At 38.9% G+C, this 15,583-nt stretch overlaps 1 protein-coding gene across 3 annotated transcripts in view; it reads left to right on the plus strand.

Moving 5' to 3' along the window:
- The window catches only part of KDM3A (lysine demethylase 3A), a 52,458-nt gene that overhangs the window by 13,311 nt on the left and 23,564 nt on the right, over nt 1-15,583 (plus strand). For all 3 annotated transcript variants that reach the window (XM_023224919.2, XM_023224921.2, XM_023224920.3), the window contains exons 5-11: nt 308-410; nt 1,651-1,775; nt 1,942-2,014; nt 2,112-2,200; nt 9,152-9,315; nt 11,447-11,958; nt 15,260-15,464. In XM_023224919.2, the coding sequence (XP_023080687.1) occupies nt 308-410; nt 1,651-1,775; nt 1,942-2,014; nt 2,112-2,200; nt 9,152-9,315; nt 11,447-11,958; nt 15,260-15,464 (1,271 nt within the window). The remainder of the gene's footprint in view (nt 1-307; nt 411-1,650; nt 1,776-1,941; nt 2,015-2,111; nt 2,201-9,151; nt 9,316-11,446; nt 11,959-15,259; nt 15,465-15,583) is intronic.

A 15,583-nucleotide genomic window follows, 5' to 3' on the forward strand; every position in this document is an offset into this window, starting at 1 on the left:
GCTTGCTTTTTTCCCGTTGACAAAGTTAGTCATATTTAAAATTATGCTTTGATCTACTCTTAATATTTCTCATGCTTCTAGCTTGGGATGACTTTACTTCAGTCTGCCTTATAGCTGTGATCATTTGATGGTTTAGGACTTTTTGAGCCATCTGGTTTACTGGAATTGGAATGATTTGGGCTGTCACATGGTTTGTTGACACTACTTTAACCCATTTGATTAACCAATTGAAATAGCCCACTGGAATTTAAATAACTCTTCTTATTAACTGTTAACCCTTAACATGTAATCATCTTTCGTTTTTCAGGATGTAAACAGTCTTCGACTTTCTCTTACGGATAATCAGATTGTCAGCAAAGAATTTCAAGCTTTGATAGTGAAGCATTTAGATGAAAGCCATCTTTTAAAAGGTATATGCATTATCTAGTGTTGATAGTTCATGAGTTGACCAATAATTAGCTTGTGAGAAACTAGGGTTTAGCCTCTCATTCATTTGCTCATTGAAATTTCTTTTTTTCTTTTCTTTTTTTTTTGAGACAGTCTTGTTCCTAGGCTGGAGTGCAGTGGTGCTGTCTTGGGTCACTGCAGCCTCTGCCTTCCAGGTAGCTAGGACTATAGGCATGCACCACCACACCTGGCTAGTTTTTGTATTTTAGTAGAGACAAGGTTTCACCATGTTGGCCAGACTGGTCTCAAACTCCTGGCCTTAAGTGATCTGCCTGCCAAGTGTGAGCCATCACGCCCAGCCATTTCTTTCTTTTTTGCTCAAATAAATTTTTAAGAATTTTAAATTTTGAAATTCAAAAAATGTGTGTGTTGCTAAAACCTCTGAAATTTGGAAAGTTTGGAGATTATATGAAACTGACAATAAAGTAGGGCCAGGCACAGTGGCTCAAGCCTGTAATCCCAGCACTTTGGGACATCCAAGGTGGGAGGATTGCTTGAGCCTAGGATAGGAGTTCAAGACCAGCTTGGGCAACACAGGGAGACACCGATCCCTACAAAACATATTTTAAAAAATTATCCCAGTATGGTGGCACATGCCTGTAATCCCAGCTACTCAGGAGGCTGAGGCAGGAGGATCACTTGAGCCCAGGAGGTCAAGGCTGCAGTGATCCCTGATTACACTGCTACACTCCAGCCTGGGTGACAGAGACCAAGACCCTGTCTCAAAAAAAAAAAAAAAAAAAAAAAATAAAGTAGAGATTTTTAAAGCTCAGCTATATTTTGATGTGGATTTTGATATGTTTGGAATATCAGCCATATAAAACGGATGAGGCATTAATTTGATACTCCTTACCTTCCCATTTATGTACTGAGTTTCTACAATCATACATTTTTTTCTGTGTTTTTTAGATTATCAGACATAATATTTCTGTTGGGGTTCCTGAATTTGATTCCTCTAAAACTACACAGGACAGTGAGTGAGGTCTTGATGAATTGTCTGATACGACTTTGGTCTGATACAAAATAAAAAGTTTAAATTTTCTCTTAGCTTTTCTGAAATGTCATCATCTTATGTTTGTAGTGATTCTTTTAATGTTTACTTTTGCATTTTTAAAAAAAAGGACTTAGGAAAAGATAGTCCTGGATGATGTTGCTATTGGGAGATAATGCAAATGGCTCTAATTTTTTTTTTTTTTTTTTAAGGTGACAAAAACTTAGTTGGTTCAGAAGTAAAAATTTATAGCTTGGACCCGTCTACTCAATGGTTTTCAGCAACCGTTGTAAGTGGAAACCCAGCATCAAAAACTCTTCAAGTCAACTGTGAGGAGGTAAAGACAACAATAACTCTTTGTAAGATAACTTGACAAAGTATGATAACTATACAAAGCATGCATGATTTTCTAGGCACTAAATACCTTTATTATTTGAAACTGATTTTCAGTATGTTCTTGAGCATTTTTATTTTCCTGTATCTTTGTTTCATTTATTTTTAAGATTCCAGCACTGAAAATTGTTGATCCATCACTGATTCATGTTGAAGTTGTACACGATAACCTTGTGACATGTGGTAAGATACGTTATTAAAATCTTCTCCTTTTCCTTTTCCTCCTTCTCATATTAAGAGAAACAGGGAAGCCAACTTAACCTAATTTTAAATATTTTAGGTAATTCTGCAAGAATTGGAGCTGTAAAACGCAAGTCTTCTGAGAATAATGGAACCCTGGTTTCCAAACAAGCAAAATCTTGCTCTGAGGTAACCTTTATTTATGTCACTTGTGTAAAGCTTTCCTTAACTCTAACATTGCATGGCTAGTTTTTATTTTTTTAATCATTTATTTAATTATTTTTGTTGTTTTAGAGATAGGATCTCACTGTGTCACCCAGGCTGGAGTGCAGTGGTGCAGTCAGAGCTTACTGCAGCCTTGAACTCCTGCCTCCAGAGTAGCTGGAACTGCAGGCATGTGCCATGCACGACGTCTGGCTAATTTTTGTGTCTTTTGTAGAGACAGGGTCTTGGTATGTTGACCAGACTGATCTTGAATTCCTGGGCTCAAGCAGTCCTCCCACCTCAGCTTCCCAAAGTGCTGAGATTACAGTCATGAGTGAGCTACTGCCCCTGGCTGCATGGCCAATTTTTTTAGTGTTATATTGCTGTCTGCTCTTCTTTACTAGTTCCAGATCTTGGCCATAATTTCTACGCTGAAGCAGATGGAGATAATATAAGTTTATGGTTTACTATTTTATGTAAAAAAAATTTCATTTTTTGGTATTTGCTGGAGATTCTCAATAGATTAGACAATTTCACCATGTGGAAGTGTTCTTAAAGGTAAATTAAGTTGTGTGTGTCAGTGCCTGGCATGAAAAGAGGGAAGGAGCCTTAGAATTCTGAGTAGTTTGGGTGTTGAAATAGGACCCTCACCTTCTGAATAATAAGGAATTTTAATTGGTTGTTTATGATTGGGTAAACAAATGTATTTCAAGGGAAGTGATTGGTTTGCCATTACTAATTTCTGCCCAGAAAAGTATAGGCTTTTGTGAATGCTACCATGGGTTCACGTGCCACATTTAATTTTATTCTGAAATAGTTAACCATTTGGACCAAGACTATTTCTTTTTTAGGTGAATTAAATCATTAGGACCTATTACAGTACAGATAACTTTTTTGCACCTTCGGAATCCAAATGCACTTGTCACATGGATAGTTTCCTGTGTTATAATTATCGAAAACTCCTTTATAATGCTCTGCCCCAGGCTGGAGTTTAAAATTTAAAAACTGACCAAGGCCAGGAGAAATGGCATGGGGAGTGGGCCAGGAAGCCAATGAATAAATCTAGGTTTTTTGATTAAGGGCAGACTGGACTATAGCATTGACTGGAACCAAAGCTAGCACTGTGCCACACAAACACTTGAGTCTATGTAGCTAGGATGGTTAATTGGCTTTCTTGAATCTTTGCCTGTATACAGGCAACAGGAACTTTGAGACTTCACCAAAAGCTTTGTAAACCTGTGTCTGAAGCCTCTGTCCTCCTTTGAAAGGGTATAGGCTTTAACCTCTTGAGTGGAGGCTCAGGTTGTTTAGGAAAGAATGAAGAAGTAATTATGGAAAACAGTCTTACTACTTTTCGTTTTTGCCTTAAAGTTTACAAGGTAATTTCAAGTACATCCATCCAAGAAACCACGGTTACTGTATTAAGTACTCACTGTGTGGTGGATACTTGGTCCTGGAGATTGAAAGGTATCTGGAGTTCCTGTCTCAGAGTCTACAGGATAGTGAAGGAGACAGACTTCCAAAGGGCTCCCACAAGTGCAGGGGGAGTGCTCTGGGCAGGAGCTCTGCAGGTGCCTCAAGAAGCAGCCTGGGCAGAACCTGTGAGACAGAGAGGACATGTCTTGTTTGGTGAAGGGCAAATGTTTCATTGTGGCTGGGGCACAGGAGGTGTGGAAAAAGAGAAGCAGGGTCAGAGATAGGAAGTTTGGGTTTTATGCTGCAGATGAAGAAGGTGTCTGGGGTGTTCAGGGGTTTTAAGTTCAGGAGATTGACTTAAGCTTTGTAGATGATGGATGAGAGAAGGAGGTGAGAATAGAAATGAGGGCACTGATTAGGTTAGTTGTATTGCACATCATAAATAGGCTTGAGGTGAGGCGGTAGCTAAGGGGGTGGAGAGCTATTTAGGAGACAGCATTAGTTGAATTTGGTGGAAGACTAGGTTTTAGGACTGAGGAAGCACAGGAACCTAGCTAATGAAGTAGGTAGAACAAATGGAATGTCTGCCTCAAAGAACATGACAGTTCTAACTTAGGAATCCCAAGTGACATGGTCAGGCAATTATTTATGATACTATATAGTCTCCCGGTATAGAAAGGGGCTGAGCTGGTGAGGAACAGGGGTCCCTGGTCTAGAAGGGAATAGATAGTAAGGCTCTGGGTAAGTAATGTGGCCAGGACTACACAGAGGATGTCAAGCTCAGAGACAATATTGTCAAGTAATCCATAGTATTAGAAGCTGAGAGATAAACAGGATAGAATTATAATTTCTTTATGTCTGGTTTTAACATTAGAGAAATTGTTAGCAGTCTATAGTTAGTAAATATCAGTTTGGAGAAGTTGGTTGTGTGTTACCTGTCATGGGGAATGTGTCAGTGTAAATTGGAGTATGATGAAAAGGAGAGCTGAGTGAGCTGCGAGGGGTGCTGAGGAAGAGGGGTCAGGAATAGGAATGGCATATCCTGTTGGATGGTGGAGCGATCAGTCTGGGGTGCAAGCAGAACTGAGGTCAGTGGGAACCTCCTGTGGGGGAAGGTGCCTTCAGAGTGTTGAGTGTGTCAGCAATGGGAAAGGCGTTTGAGCAAGTAAATTTCTAACCTTCAAGGAGGTACTTGTAAAATGTGGGTATATAGACATATATGATGTGATCCTGTCTCCTTGACTCAAATTCTTAAAAGGCAGGGAGCATTACTTTTTTATCTTTCTCAGCATGTTGCCCATATTATATGTGCTATTGAGCTGATTGATGGGCACATTAGAAGCTATTAAAAAAAAATAAGCCTGCACTGTAGCCTGGAGATAAGTTTCTTAACTTCTGCATCTAAAATGATGAACTAAATAAAGTGTTTTAAAAATGTGCGTTGCAGCTCTTGAGCTCTATGCTAGTCATGTCATTCTAAAGGAAGTTGAAGGTGGTGGATTTTTACCTGGGTTTTAGAAGTTTTTGAAAATTTTTTTTGATTATTAAGCTCATCTCATTTTAAAATTTTTGGTTAACCTAGAAAAGTATAGTAAAGAATAGAATCATCACTTGTAATTATACTTCTCAGAGACTCTCTGTTTACATTTTGAAATACTTACCTCCTATCTTTTTCCCCCCGTATCACAGAGACCTGATTTTTTTGTTAGTTTTTTAAAACTAAAAACCATAGTCTTGTAGCCTCCTTGATTCCCTTGCAATGTATTATAACTATTATTCCATATCGGCAAATATCTTTCGTTCTGGGTGATTCTTGTAATCAGAAAAGTTTTGGATACACTGGCCTGGCCTAGATTTCAAGAGAGCTAGAGAGATGAGCAGTGGGGAAGGAAAGTATTTGAAAATGTATGAGTGAAAGGTGAGTACAGTAACACGCTCGGCACGATTCTTACTGTGTTTGCACTTCCTAGATGTGTTGGACAGGCACTTTTAGGATGGTCTTTGGAAGACAGGCATTTGGGATTAGGTAGGCAAGACTCTTGACTGTCTTGGTGAATACTTTTGGTTAAGCTAAACCTGTTTGCCAGTGATATCTGGCTCCTTGAAGGTCTTCTCTGCCTAGCAGACTATTCCTCAGAGTTACAATGTTGCCTGGTTAGTTGGGAAAGAGTCTGCTGAGGAGTGTGAGCCAGCAGTGTCCTTTTTAGAATTCTATCATACACTCAATTATATTATCTCCGTCTGCTGGCAGGGAGGAACTATTGCCATGACTGGTATAGAAGACCTTCAGGGAAAACTCTTCAGGTAAGAAGAAACTTTGACCCTTTGTTGAGTCAGAGGCCAGTGCAGAGGTGCACTCGTGAACATGGGTTTGGGAATTGGAATCCTGTTCCTGTTGAGCTACACCTTAGGAAAGTTGTAGAAGGAAATACTTGAGTTTCTTAAAGGAAAAGCACGCTAAGTTATGCTGATTCTAACACACGGTGACAGAATTGAGAAAGTTTTCACAATGTTTTTCTGCTTTAAGACAGCTCATCTCTAAAATTTATTTTAGCACCAGGCACTATGGTAAAGCACAGCCCTGTAAAGTATACTTCATAGGAAGAAAGTGCTAGGAAGTGTTAGAGACTGAATTTCAAACCAAAGGCTAACACCAAAATCCAATAGTCTTCATCACTGTGCTGTTGCCACTGCTCTCCAAATCTTCTCCTTGGTGTGGTGAATTACCTTTGTATAGATAGCAGATTTCTCCTTTCTTCCCTCCTTCCCTCTGTTCCTCCATCCCTCCTTCCAACAAGTTAGTATATGCTAGACTAATCTACAGTGGTGATAATCACTTCCTATCACTTGAAGTAACTCATAAGACTTATTGATTTATAGCTATTTAGGAATGTTATGTGCTAACAGCATTCACTCATTCATATGTTCATTCCACCAGTCTTATTTATTGAACATCCACTGTATGTTTGGTTTTATGAGGTATAACAGTGGGTATAAGAGCAGGGCCTCTGCCCATAAAGAGTGTGCGTCCCATTGTGAGGAGACTGACAGTAAATAAGTGAAAGGTACTTTCATGGCGTGGTAAGGGCTATGAAAGGTATAAACAGAAAAATGATAAAGAGTAAGGGACAGCTTTTGGGATGCTACTTTAGAAAGAGTAATCAGAAATTCTGAGAGGGTGACATTTTAACAGACTTGAGGGTGGAGAGAGAGAACCAACCAGCCACTGAAAACGATGTAGCCGGAGAGATAACAAGCACACAGGCCCAGGCAAGAAAGGGCTTAGAACACTAGGAGATGAGAAAGGAAGCAAGTGTAGTTGGAGTACTGGGAGCGAGGGAGGCAGTGAAAAAGATGGCAGGAGGAGGAGCAGGAGTGGGTAGGAGACTGGACCACATGGGATTCTTGTAGGCAGTGGACTGCCATGATGTTATTTGATTTATGTTTTATAGAGATTGCTTTGTGGTAGGAGAGATCTTGGGTAGGATGCAGAGGATTCAACACAAATGGAAGGAAGGTTGGTTAGGAGATGTGTAGCTTAGGGGAAAGATGGTAGTAGTAGTGACATGGAAGGAAATGGGTAGATTCAATACATACTTTGCAAATAGAGGCAAGATTTATTGGTTTATTGATTACATATGGGAAATTAGAGCGATGGAGGGTTTTTTTTACTTGAGCGGCTTGATTTTATACAGAGTAAAAATTTATGCTTAGGTTTATAATCCAAATTTCTTAAGTATGTTGCTTTTGGGAGAGTAAGGAAAGTTATTAGTGTATGAACCCTAAACATACTCAAAATAAGGATGGTGACCTATATGAGGAAAGATAATTGGTAAAATTGAGCCCTGAATAAGCATTTCAAAATGATTTGGCATTAAACTTTGGGAGACTAACCTCAGATTAACAGGGAATTGTAAGCTATTACAAGCAAAAGGGACTTTAGGAATAAACTAATTTCCTCATTTAAAGGATTAGGAAACTCAAAAAACACCCCAAACCAACCATAACACCTTCTGGAGAACATTAAGGTTCTATTTAACCAAAATTGAGTTGACTGAAATAGTATATGATCAGATAATTTTGTGCCTAAAAATAGTTGAAACTATGCCAAAACTTTGCCAGTGATTAAATTCTTATTTTTCAGATATATCTGTTTAGTATATGCTAGCCAGTCTTTTCAAGGCTGTCATAGTAAATTTCTGAGAAAAACATTCATGAGTAGAGTACATATAAATATATTCAAAATTGCCAGGTTTTAAAAACCTGCTGGCCAGGCGCAGTGGCTCCTGCTTGTAATCTCAGCACTTTAGGAGGCCAAGGCAGGCAGATCACTTGAGGCCAAGAGTTGGACACCAGCCTTAACATAGCAAAATCCTGTCTCTACTAAAAATATGAAAAATTAGCCGAGCATGGTGGTGCATGCCTGCAATCGCAGCTACTCGGGAGGCTGAGCCATGAGAATTGCTGGAACCTGGGAGGCAGAGGTTGTAATGAACCGAGATGGCGCCACTGCACTCTAGCCTGGGTGATAATAGCGAGACTATCTCAAAAACAAAAAACAAAACACAAAACAAAAAACCTATTAATGGAAGTTGTAATCAAACTTTAGGAGTTAGTAACTAGAAGATGAAGAAACTTTGGAGATTCTTCAAGTTTAGATTTGGTGGTAAGGCAAGGTGATTGAGAAAGGTATATGACTTAAAAATTTAAGGTATATGACTTAAAAATTTAAGCACATGTGAGGAGCCCGGTGAGATGGGTGAATTGGTTTCACCTGGTTCAGCCATAGACTCATTGTCTTGAGTTTATCTGTGCTCTTTTTTCATGGTGGGAAGTTTATTTTTGTGAATGGTATAAACTGTTTAGAAGTGGATTCAATACTTACGTTTTTGTGAAGATAAAATTACCTGAAAAGGGAATGGGGACAGGTGTCCTAGCTTTGCCCACAGGCCTGTCATAACTTGATATTTTTTGCAGCTTGGGATGACTTTTGTGACTTGATGAGCCACATAAGAGCAAGAACTGTCCTCAACTTTTATTGCATAGGCTTATCTGGATACCAGATAAGCATCACTGCCTAACACAAGAGTCCTATGTGGTCTGGTCTCCTGCCAAACTATGCAGTAAGTGCGTGGTGGGCACTCAGGTCATACCAAAGTGAATGCATGTGAAGCTGCCACCGTTTAAAATTGTCACTTAAAAGTTCACCTCTGCATTGCATTATTAAAGTAATTGCCACCTGACTGTTTTCCTGGCACAATAGTTCAGAGGTCTGAAAAAGATAAGCTTGTGATCCTTTGTAGGGAGACATAAGTTTTGTGAAAAGTTGGAGTGATATATTTACAGTCTTAAAGCCCTTAATTTTATAGTTTATCACTTGTTTCACTTTCTTCTTTCTTTTTATTTGGCAGTAGTATTATGCTTGTTTAGTATTAAGCAAATGATCTTAAATTTGGTAGCATTTTATTATTTCCTAACTAGGGACTTCCTTTTAATATCTGTTGGTTTGGTATCTTCTAGGCCTCTCCCAGTATATGTCCTGTACAGTCTGTACCTACAACAGTTTTTAAGGAGATCATGCTTGGCTGTACTGCAGCAACTCCACCTAGTAAGGACCCAAGACAGCAAAGTACTCCCCAGGCTGCCAACTCTCCACCTAACCTTGGAGCAAAAATTCCTCAAGGGTGAGTAGTGATTTGTTAAAGATGTTTAATAATAATAATAAAAAATTATTTTAGTCATGGCTCATTGTTTTTATCCCTGGTTGTCCAGGGAGATTTTTCATTAGAGTTTCCGAGAAAAGATAGATAAATGCTTTTGGAGGTGAAAAGTATAGAAGGCACACAGAGCAACATGGAAAATGGTGTAGAAGTGAAAGGGGGGCATGAGAAAAGAGACTACCTTGATACAGTGAGAAGGATCAATTGAAATAGTACAGACATTTGTAAAACAGGTGTCTTCTTTGAAGGAAAAGGGAACAGAGTGGTCGTACATGGAAGACTGAGGTCAGTGGGAGTGTGAAGAAGCAGTGAGACGTGGTTACAGTGAGAGATTCTCCTCAGCCTGTACATGAGTTGACCCAAGTATAGTTGAGAAATATGGCAGTAGAGAGGGTTCTAAGAAGAATAGAGATGAGGAAGCAATAGCTGTAGGTGGTACTATTACTAACTTGTAGAGGAAGAAAATGAGTATGAAATGTAAAGTTTAAGTAGAAATTTAAAGTAGTTACAAGGTTGACAGTGCAAGTAGTTTTAAGGGAAGGGTCTCTTTTGGGAAGTGGTGGTGGCCTATATAGGCAGGCAGTTGATACAGACATAGGATAGAGGTCAGAGAGACTGTGGTATAGAAAAGTAGGTTTGGAAGGTGGGAGAGTGGCTGAGCACACTGGTTCACTGGGAAAAAGCAGGCAGCCTGGGATAGAGCTTGGAGGATGGCCATGTGGCAGTCAGACAGGAGGAGGAGCAGTCTTCAAAATAGAAAGGGAGGGAACTTTAGAAAGTTCAGTGATATCCAAGGAAAGATTTTTCATCTGAGTGTTTAAATGAAAAATTCTTCTCCGGAATGAAATCCTTTGGTAGAGGCAGGAACAAAAAGGTATAATAGAAAAAAAGGACTTTGCATTTTTCTCGAGAAAGAACTCTAGGATGAATTTCTAAGAAACAAAAGTTCTTCAAGACTGTCTCTAGTAAGATGTACAGGGAAAATACCAAGTTGTTCTTTGAATAACCAAGTAATCAGCTATTCTGTTTGCTATGTGTCCTGATCACTGAACAAACAAGAATGAAATTATTCTGTTAGGGCTGGTTACATGTTCATAGCAGAAAAGCGTTTTGTGCTGCTGCCAGTTTGTTAGATTTTTTGTTTTTTGAGGTTCTTTTTTTAGAGACAGGATCTTGCTCTGTTGCCCAGAGAGGAGTGCAGTTGCAGTGGTACAGTCAAAGCTTACTGCAGCTTTGAACTGTTGGGCTCAATTGATCCTCTTGCCTCAGCCTCCCAACTAGCTGGCACTACAGGCACGTGCCACCACACCAGGCCAATTTTTAATTTTTTGGTGGAGATGGGGGACTTGCTATTTTGCCCAGTCTGGTCATGAACTCCTGGCCTCAAGCACTGCTCTCATCTTGGTCTCCCAGAATCCTGGAGTTACAGGTGTGAGCCATTGTGCCTTGCCCATTGTTCGTTTTTAATTGATTTTGTGTGAATATCTTTGAAGGGATTTCTAACATTTCTTATATACATACATATTTTAGAATTTTTGTCTTGACACATTGACTTTTACTAGAGGTTCAATTTTTGACTCTTGGCAAGTAGTAAGAATGCTAGTTTTATCTTTGAAATTCAAACGTAATCTTCATCATAGAAAAAAGTTAGCAGAGGTTTCTCTGAAATTAACAAGGAAAAAAAAGAAGAAACTTTCAGAATTGCCCCTACACAGAGTTCTAGTTTTGATATTTATAAACCACAGAGCTCATCTGCTGAGTGTATTTTTTGGTTCATACAATATTTTGGTTTGAGAGAAAGCTAAGGTTCGTTGTGCTGTGAGAAGTAGAGCTAATGTAAGAAGTTAAAGATTTCTGAGAACATGCAGACAGAATTTAGGGTTGTATTTTTCTGAGTGGTTATGATATTTTTGCAGAACTGTTGACTGATGACTTTTAACTCCAGCTTACAGAAACCTATCCTAAATTCTGTAACATATAAGAAATTTTCTTTTGTCTTTCATGTTCATTAGCTTAGGGAACCAAACTGTTTTGGGAAGATAATGGAGAGAGAAAAAGAGGCCTGGATGCTAGCTTTCTATATTATCTTTTTCAGATGTCATAAACAGAGTTTACCAGAGGAAATTTCTTCCTGTCTAAATACAAAGTCTGAAGCTCTGAGAACAAAACCAGATGTCTGCAAAGCAGGGTTGCTCTCAAAGTCCTCTCAGATTGGAACTGGAGACTTGAAAATTCTGAGTGAGCCAAAAGGCAGCTGTACTCAGCCTAAGACAAACACTGATCAGGAAAACAGATTGGAGTCTGTTCCACAACCATTGACTGGCCTTCCTAAGGAGTGCTTACCTACAAAGGCTTCTTCTAGGGCAGAATTGGAAATTGCTCATCCTCCTGTACGGCAGAAGCACCTAGAACATGCACCTTCCCCATCGGATGTTTCTAATACACCAGAAGTGAAAGCAGGTGTCAATAGTGATAGCCCAAATAACTGTTCGGGAAAAAAGGTAGAACCTTCAGCTTTGGCTTGCCAATCACAGAATTTAAAGGAATCTTCAGTAAAAGTAGATAATGAAAGCTGTTGTACAAGAAGCAACAATAAAATCCAGAACGGTGAGTGTTTTTCAATATCTTTATTGGTAGAAGGTAAGAAATGGTAGAGATATATATATATCTGTTTCTTGTCCTATGAGAAACTATGTGAAAATGACTTTGTAGGAATAGTTTATACAGTCAGAAAAGTTGAAGGTATAATCCCCAAATCTCAGAAACGATTACTGTTAATATTTTGGTGTACCTAGTTTCATGTATATAGAAATACAGATAAACTGTATTACACAAATGGGTTCATGCCAACAGTTTTACCCTGTGAATTAGTGTAGATGTCTATTAGTATTTTAAAGCAAGGATTCTGTTACATTTATTTACCATATGATTTAACTGGTTCCTATTAGGTGGTTCCCAATTTTTAGGTTAAGAAAATTTTGAAACAAAATCTAAAGTAATCTGGTGATTACTTTATTTCAGCTTGTCACTTTCTGTGACTTCCAGGTTGGAGTAGAAGAGGTGATCTGTGACAGGTAGCTGAGATTTGAAATTTTAGAAAAGATGCAGAATTGTATCACTTCTGGAAAAGGGACTTGGGTTGAAGTTGTTAAGGATAGGGCTGAAATACCAGGAAGAGTCTCTTTGCTTAAGGGGAGGTCCTGCTGCGCCCACAGTTTAAAACTACTCTTGTTATAGGAAAAATGGTACATTGTACTTGATGCTACTTACATGAAGTTCGAGGATGCATTATAATGGTGGTAGTTATCAGAAGCTCTGTTACTAGAGTTAGAAAGAACAGAATGGTTTCAGCATGTCAAACGGTTTAGAGCTATTAGAATTTAAAGATGCCTTTTGATCACTGTTAGCTATGTGGGAAATTGGTATGGATTTTGTTAATGTTTTAGGCTGGGCATAGTGGCTAACACCTGTAATCCTAATACTTTGGGAGGCCACTGTGGGAGGATTGCTTTAGACCAGGAGTTTGAGACCAGCCTGGGCAACATAGTGAGATCCCATCTCCACAAAAAATTTTTAAAAGAATCAACCGGGCATGGTGGTGCACACCTGTTATTCCTAGCTACTGGGGAAGCTGAGGCGGGGGGGGTGTTGCTTGACCCCAGGAGTTGGAGGCTGCAGTGAGTTATGATTGTACCTCTGCACTCTAGCCTGGGCGACAGAGCGAGAGCTTGGCTCAAAAAAACAAAACGAACGAAAACAACCTACGAAAACAACTTATTTATTTGGATCAGTAAAAATGAATATATCTACGCTACCTTTTTAATTGCAGGCCTCTGTAAAATTAGAGGGCAAGATGGCTGGATTTGACTTGCGAATCTTTTTAGTGTAGCATTGGAAGAATAGAACTTTCTTTGCCTAGCAATACTTCTAACCTAGCTTCTTCATTGAGGTTTAAGTTAATATAGCTGTTAATTTGCATAAAATTAATTGCATAAGATTATCCTGTTCTCAGAAATCATGTAACACTCAAAAGAAAGTACATATTCATAACCATATCCTTGTTCTATTTATTCCTTTTGAATCATCAGCTCTCACACTCAGCTAGTTTTTGAAGCAAATTAATATGTGAAGAAACAGTAAAGATTCTAGTGCAGTAAGCACATGATAGATACACAAGTGAGTTATGGAGTCCAGCTTTGTCTCATTTAATATATTATGCAGCTATTCTCCATCTAATGGATTGTAAAAGAAGTGAAATACCTACTTACATCCTGGACTAGCACATCCTGCTATCTACTGTGTCTGTTTTTTTGATTGAGGTGTGAGAGTGTGATCAGAAGCCTTCCGTGACTTCTAATCTGTGTCCACTAGTAATGCATGTTGGTACAGAAGGCTTGGAAAACTTTTCTGCTCCTTTTTGCACTTTGGGTCTAGAAAATAAAAGCAAACTGGAGTCAAACAGCTGCCTTTTTTTCTGTTCAGATAGATAATGTGGCTCCTCAGAAGTGGGCATTGCATTTTTCTCTTGACTTGGCTTTGAATTCAGAGAATCACCTGTTGGTAGCACCTGTTGCTCTCCTCGGTAAAGAGCTAGATTTAGACAGTTCAACTGTCTTATTTCTAGATATTTCCTCTTGTGAGCCAGGATAGAACAGGTAAGATAACCTTTTTTGCCTGTGATCTGTGGAAGCGTGGCCCAACTCAAAGGATGATGTCTTTCAATATCTGAGTAATTAAAATTACATCCTTGAACTACTAATCTCTTTATTTTCTCTCCTTTCTTACTTTACCTTCTCTTTCACTATAACTGAATAAGAGTGTTTAAGGGATCAAGGACTAACAGCATCATGTAGAAATTTACATGTGGTCTAGTCGTGCTTTAAAAGAGAGGTAAGATTAGATCACCTCTAAGGTAATTATTGAAGATGTTTACTTTATCTAAAACCTTCTTTGGTTTGGGATCTTCGCATTCTCTCCAAGACTGACCTCTCCCACCCGTCTCTCAACTAGTTCCCCAGAAGCTGTTGGTGTTTGACTTTTGCTTGTTTGCCTAAAAACCCACTTCCCTCTTCTCAGCTCTCTTGGACCCTAAGAAAAGGTCTTTTCTGTTTTCTATTAAATATTCCTTAAGGCTCTTGGCATACAAATGGATTCCTTACTTTGTTCTCTGACACGGTGATTGCTCTTTCCTAATACATCTCTACCTTTCTTTAGAAACCATATTAACATTTCAAGTTCTCTGGCTGATTACAAGTTAAAACATAAAATCTGCATTTACTTAGAATTATAATCCTGTCTGTAGCCAGTGCTTTTAATCCTCCATAGACCACATGTGCAGAAGAAGTGGAAGACATGTCAGGAGTCAAGTGACAGCCATTTAGAAGATGCTCTAACCCCATAGACCCAGGGGCTATGTAGGAAAGTGATTTGTTTATTGTTATTTTTAGAATGGTTAGTTTTTGCATTGTACTTTTAAAAACACACCTTAAACCAGTCTTTTTTGCATTTGGAACATGACAGAATGGACGTCCACAAAGTCGGGCTTTGCGGAGGAGGTGAACCTCAACAGAGTTTGAATTAAATACCTGATTTGAAACATCCTAAAATGTAGGGTTGTGAATAGAAGTATACATTAACTTTAAATCGTGAGGCTGGCTGTTTAATTTTGGGTTTTTTGTTGCCAAATGGATTCAGCAAATAAGAATTGTTTTATAAAGAGAGTAAAACTTTTCCAGTTATTCTGATAGTTGTTTTCTGTTGAGCCATTTTTGGAAATTACAGTTGAACCAGGAATGGAGAAGCGAGTTCTCTTTAAGGGAATATTGGCTTTTTGAATAGAATTCAGTCACATATGAATGTGGTGTTAAAAAATTTGAGGTCCTGTCTCCTTTATCTTTTGTTTTCCTAGCCCCATCCAGGAAGTCGGTTTTGACAGACCCAGCTAAACTCAAAAAGCTGCAACAGAGTGGCGAGGCCTTTGTACAGGATGATTCTTGTGTGAACATTGTGGCACAGTTGCCTAAGTGCCGAGAGTGTCGCTTGGACAGTCTCCGCAAGGATAAGGAGCAACAGAAGGACTCACCTGTGTTTTGCCGCTTCTTTCACTTCAGGAGGTGAGGCATTTTGGGAAAAGTTCAGATAATCTGGGCATACTTTTTATGCTAGATCATCTAGCATACCTTTTTTACTCTTTTATCAACAGTAAATCTAGAAGTAAAAAGGTGGTAGATGT

The sequence above is a fragment of the Piliocolobus tephrosceles genome, chromosome 15, assembly GCF_002776525.5.
Source record: "Piliocolobus tephrosceles isolate RC106 chromosome 15, ASM277652v3, whole genome shotgun sequence".
Taxonomy (NCBI): Eukaryota; Metazoa; Chordata; class Mammalia; order Primates; family Cercopithecidae; genus Piliocolobus; species Piliocolobus tephrosceles.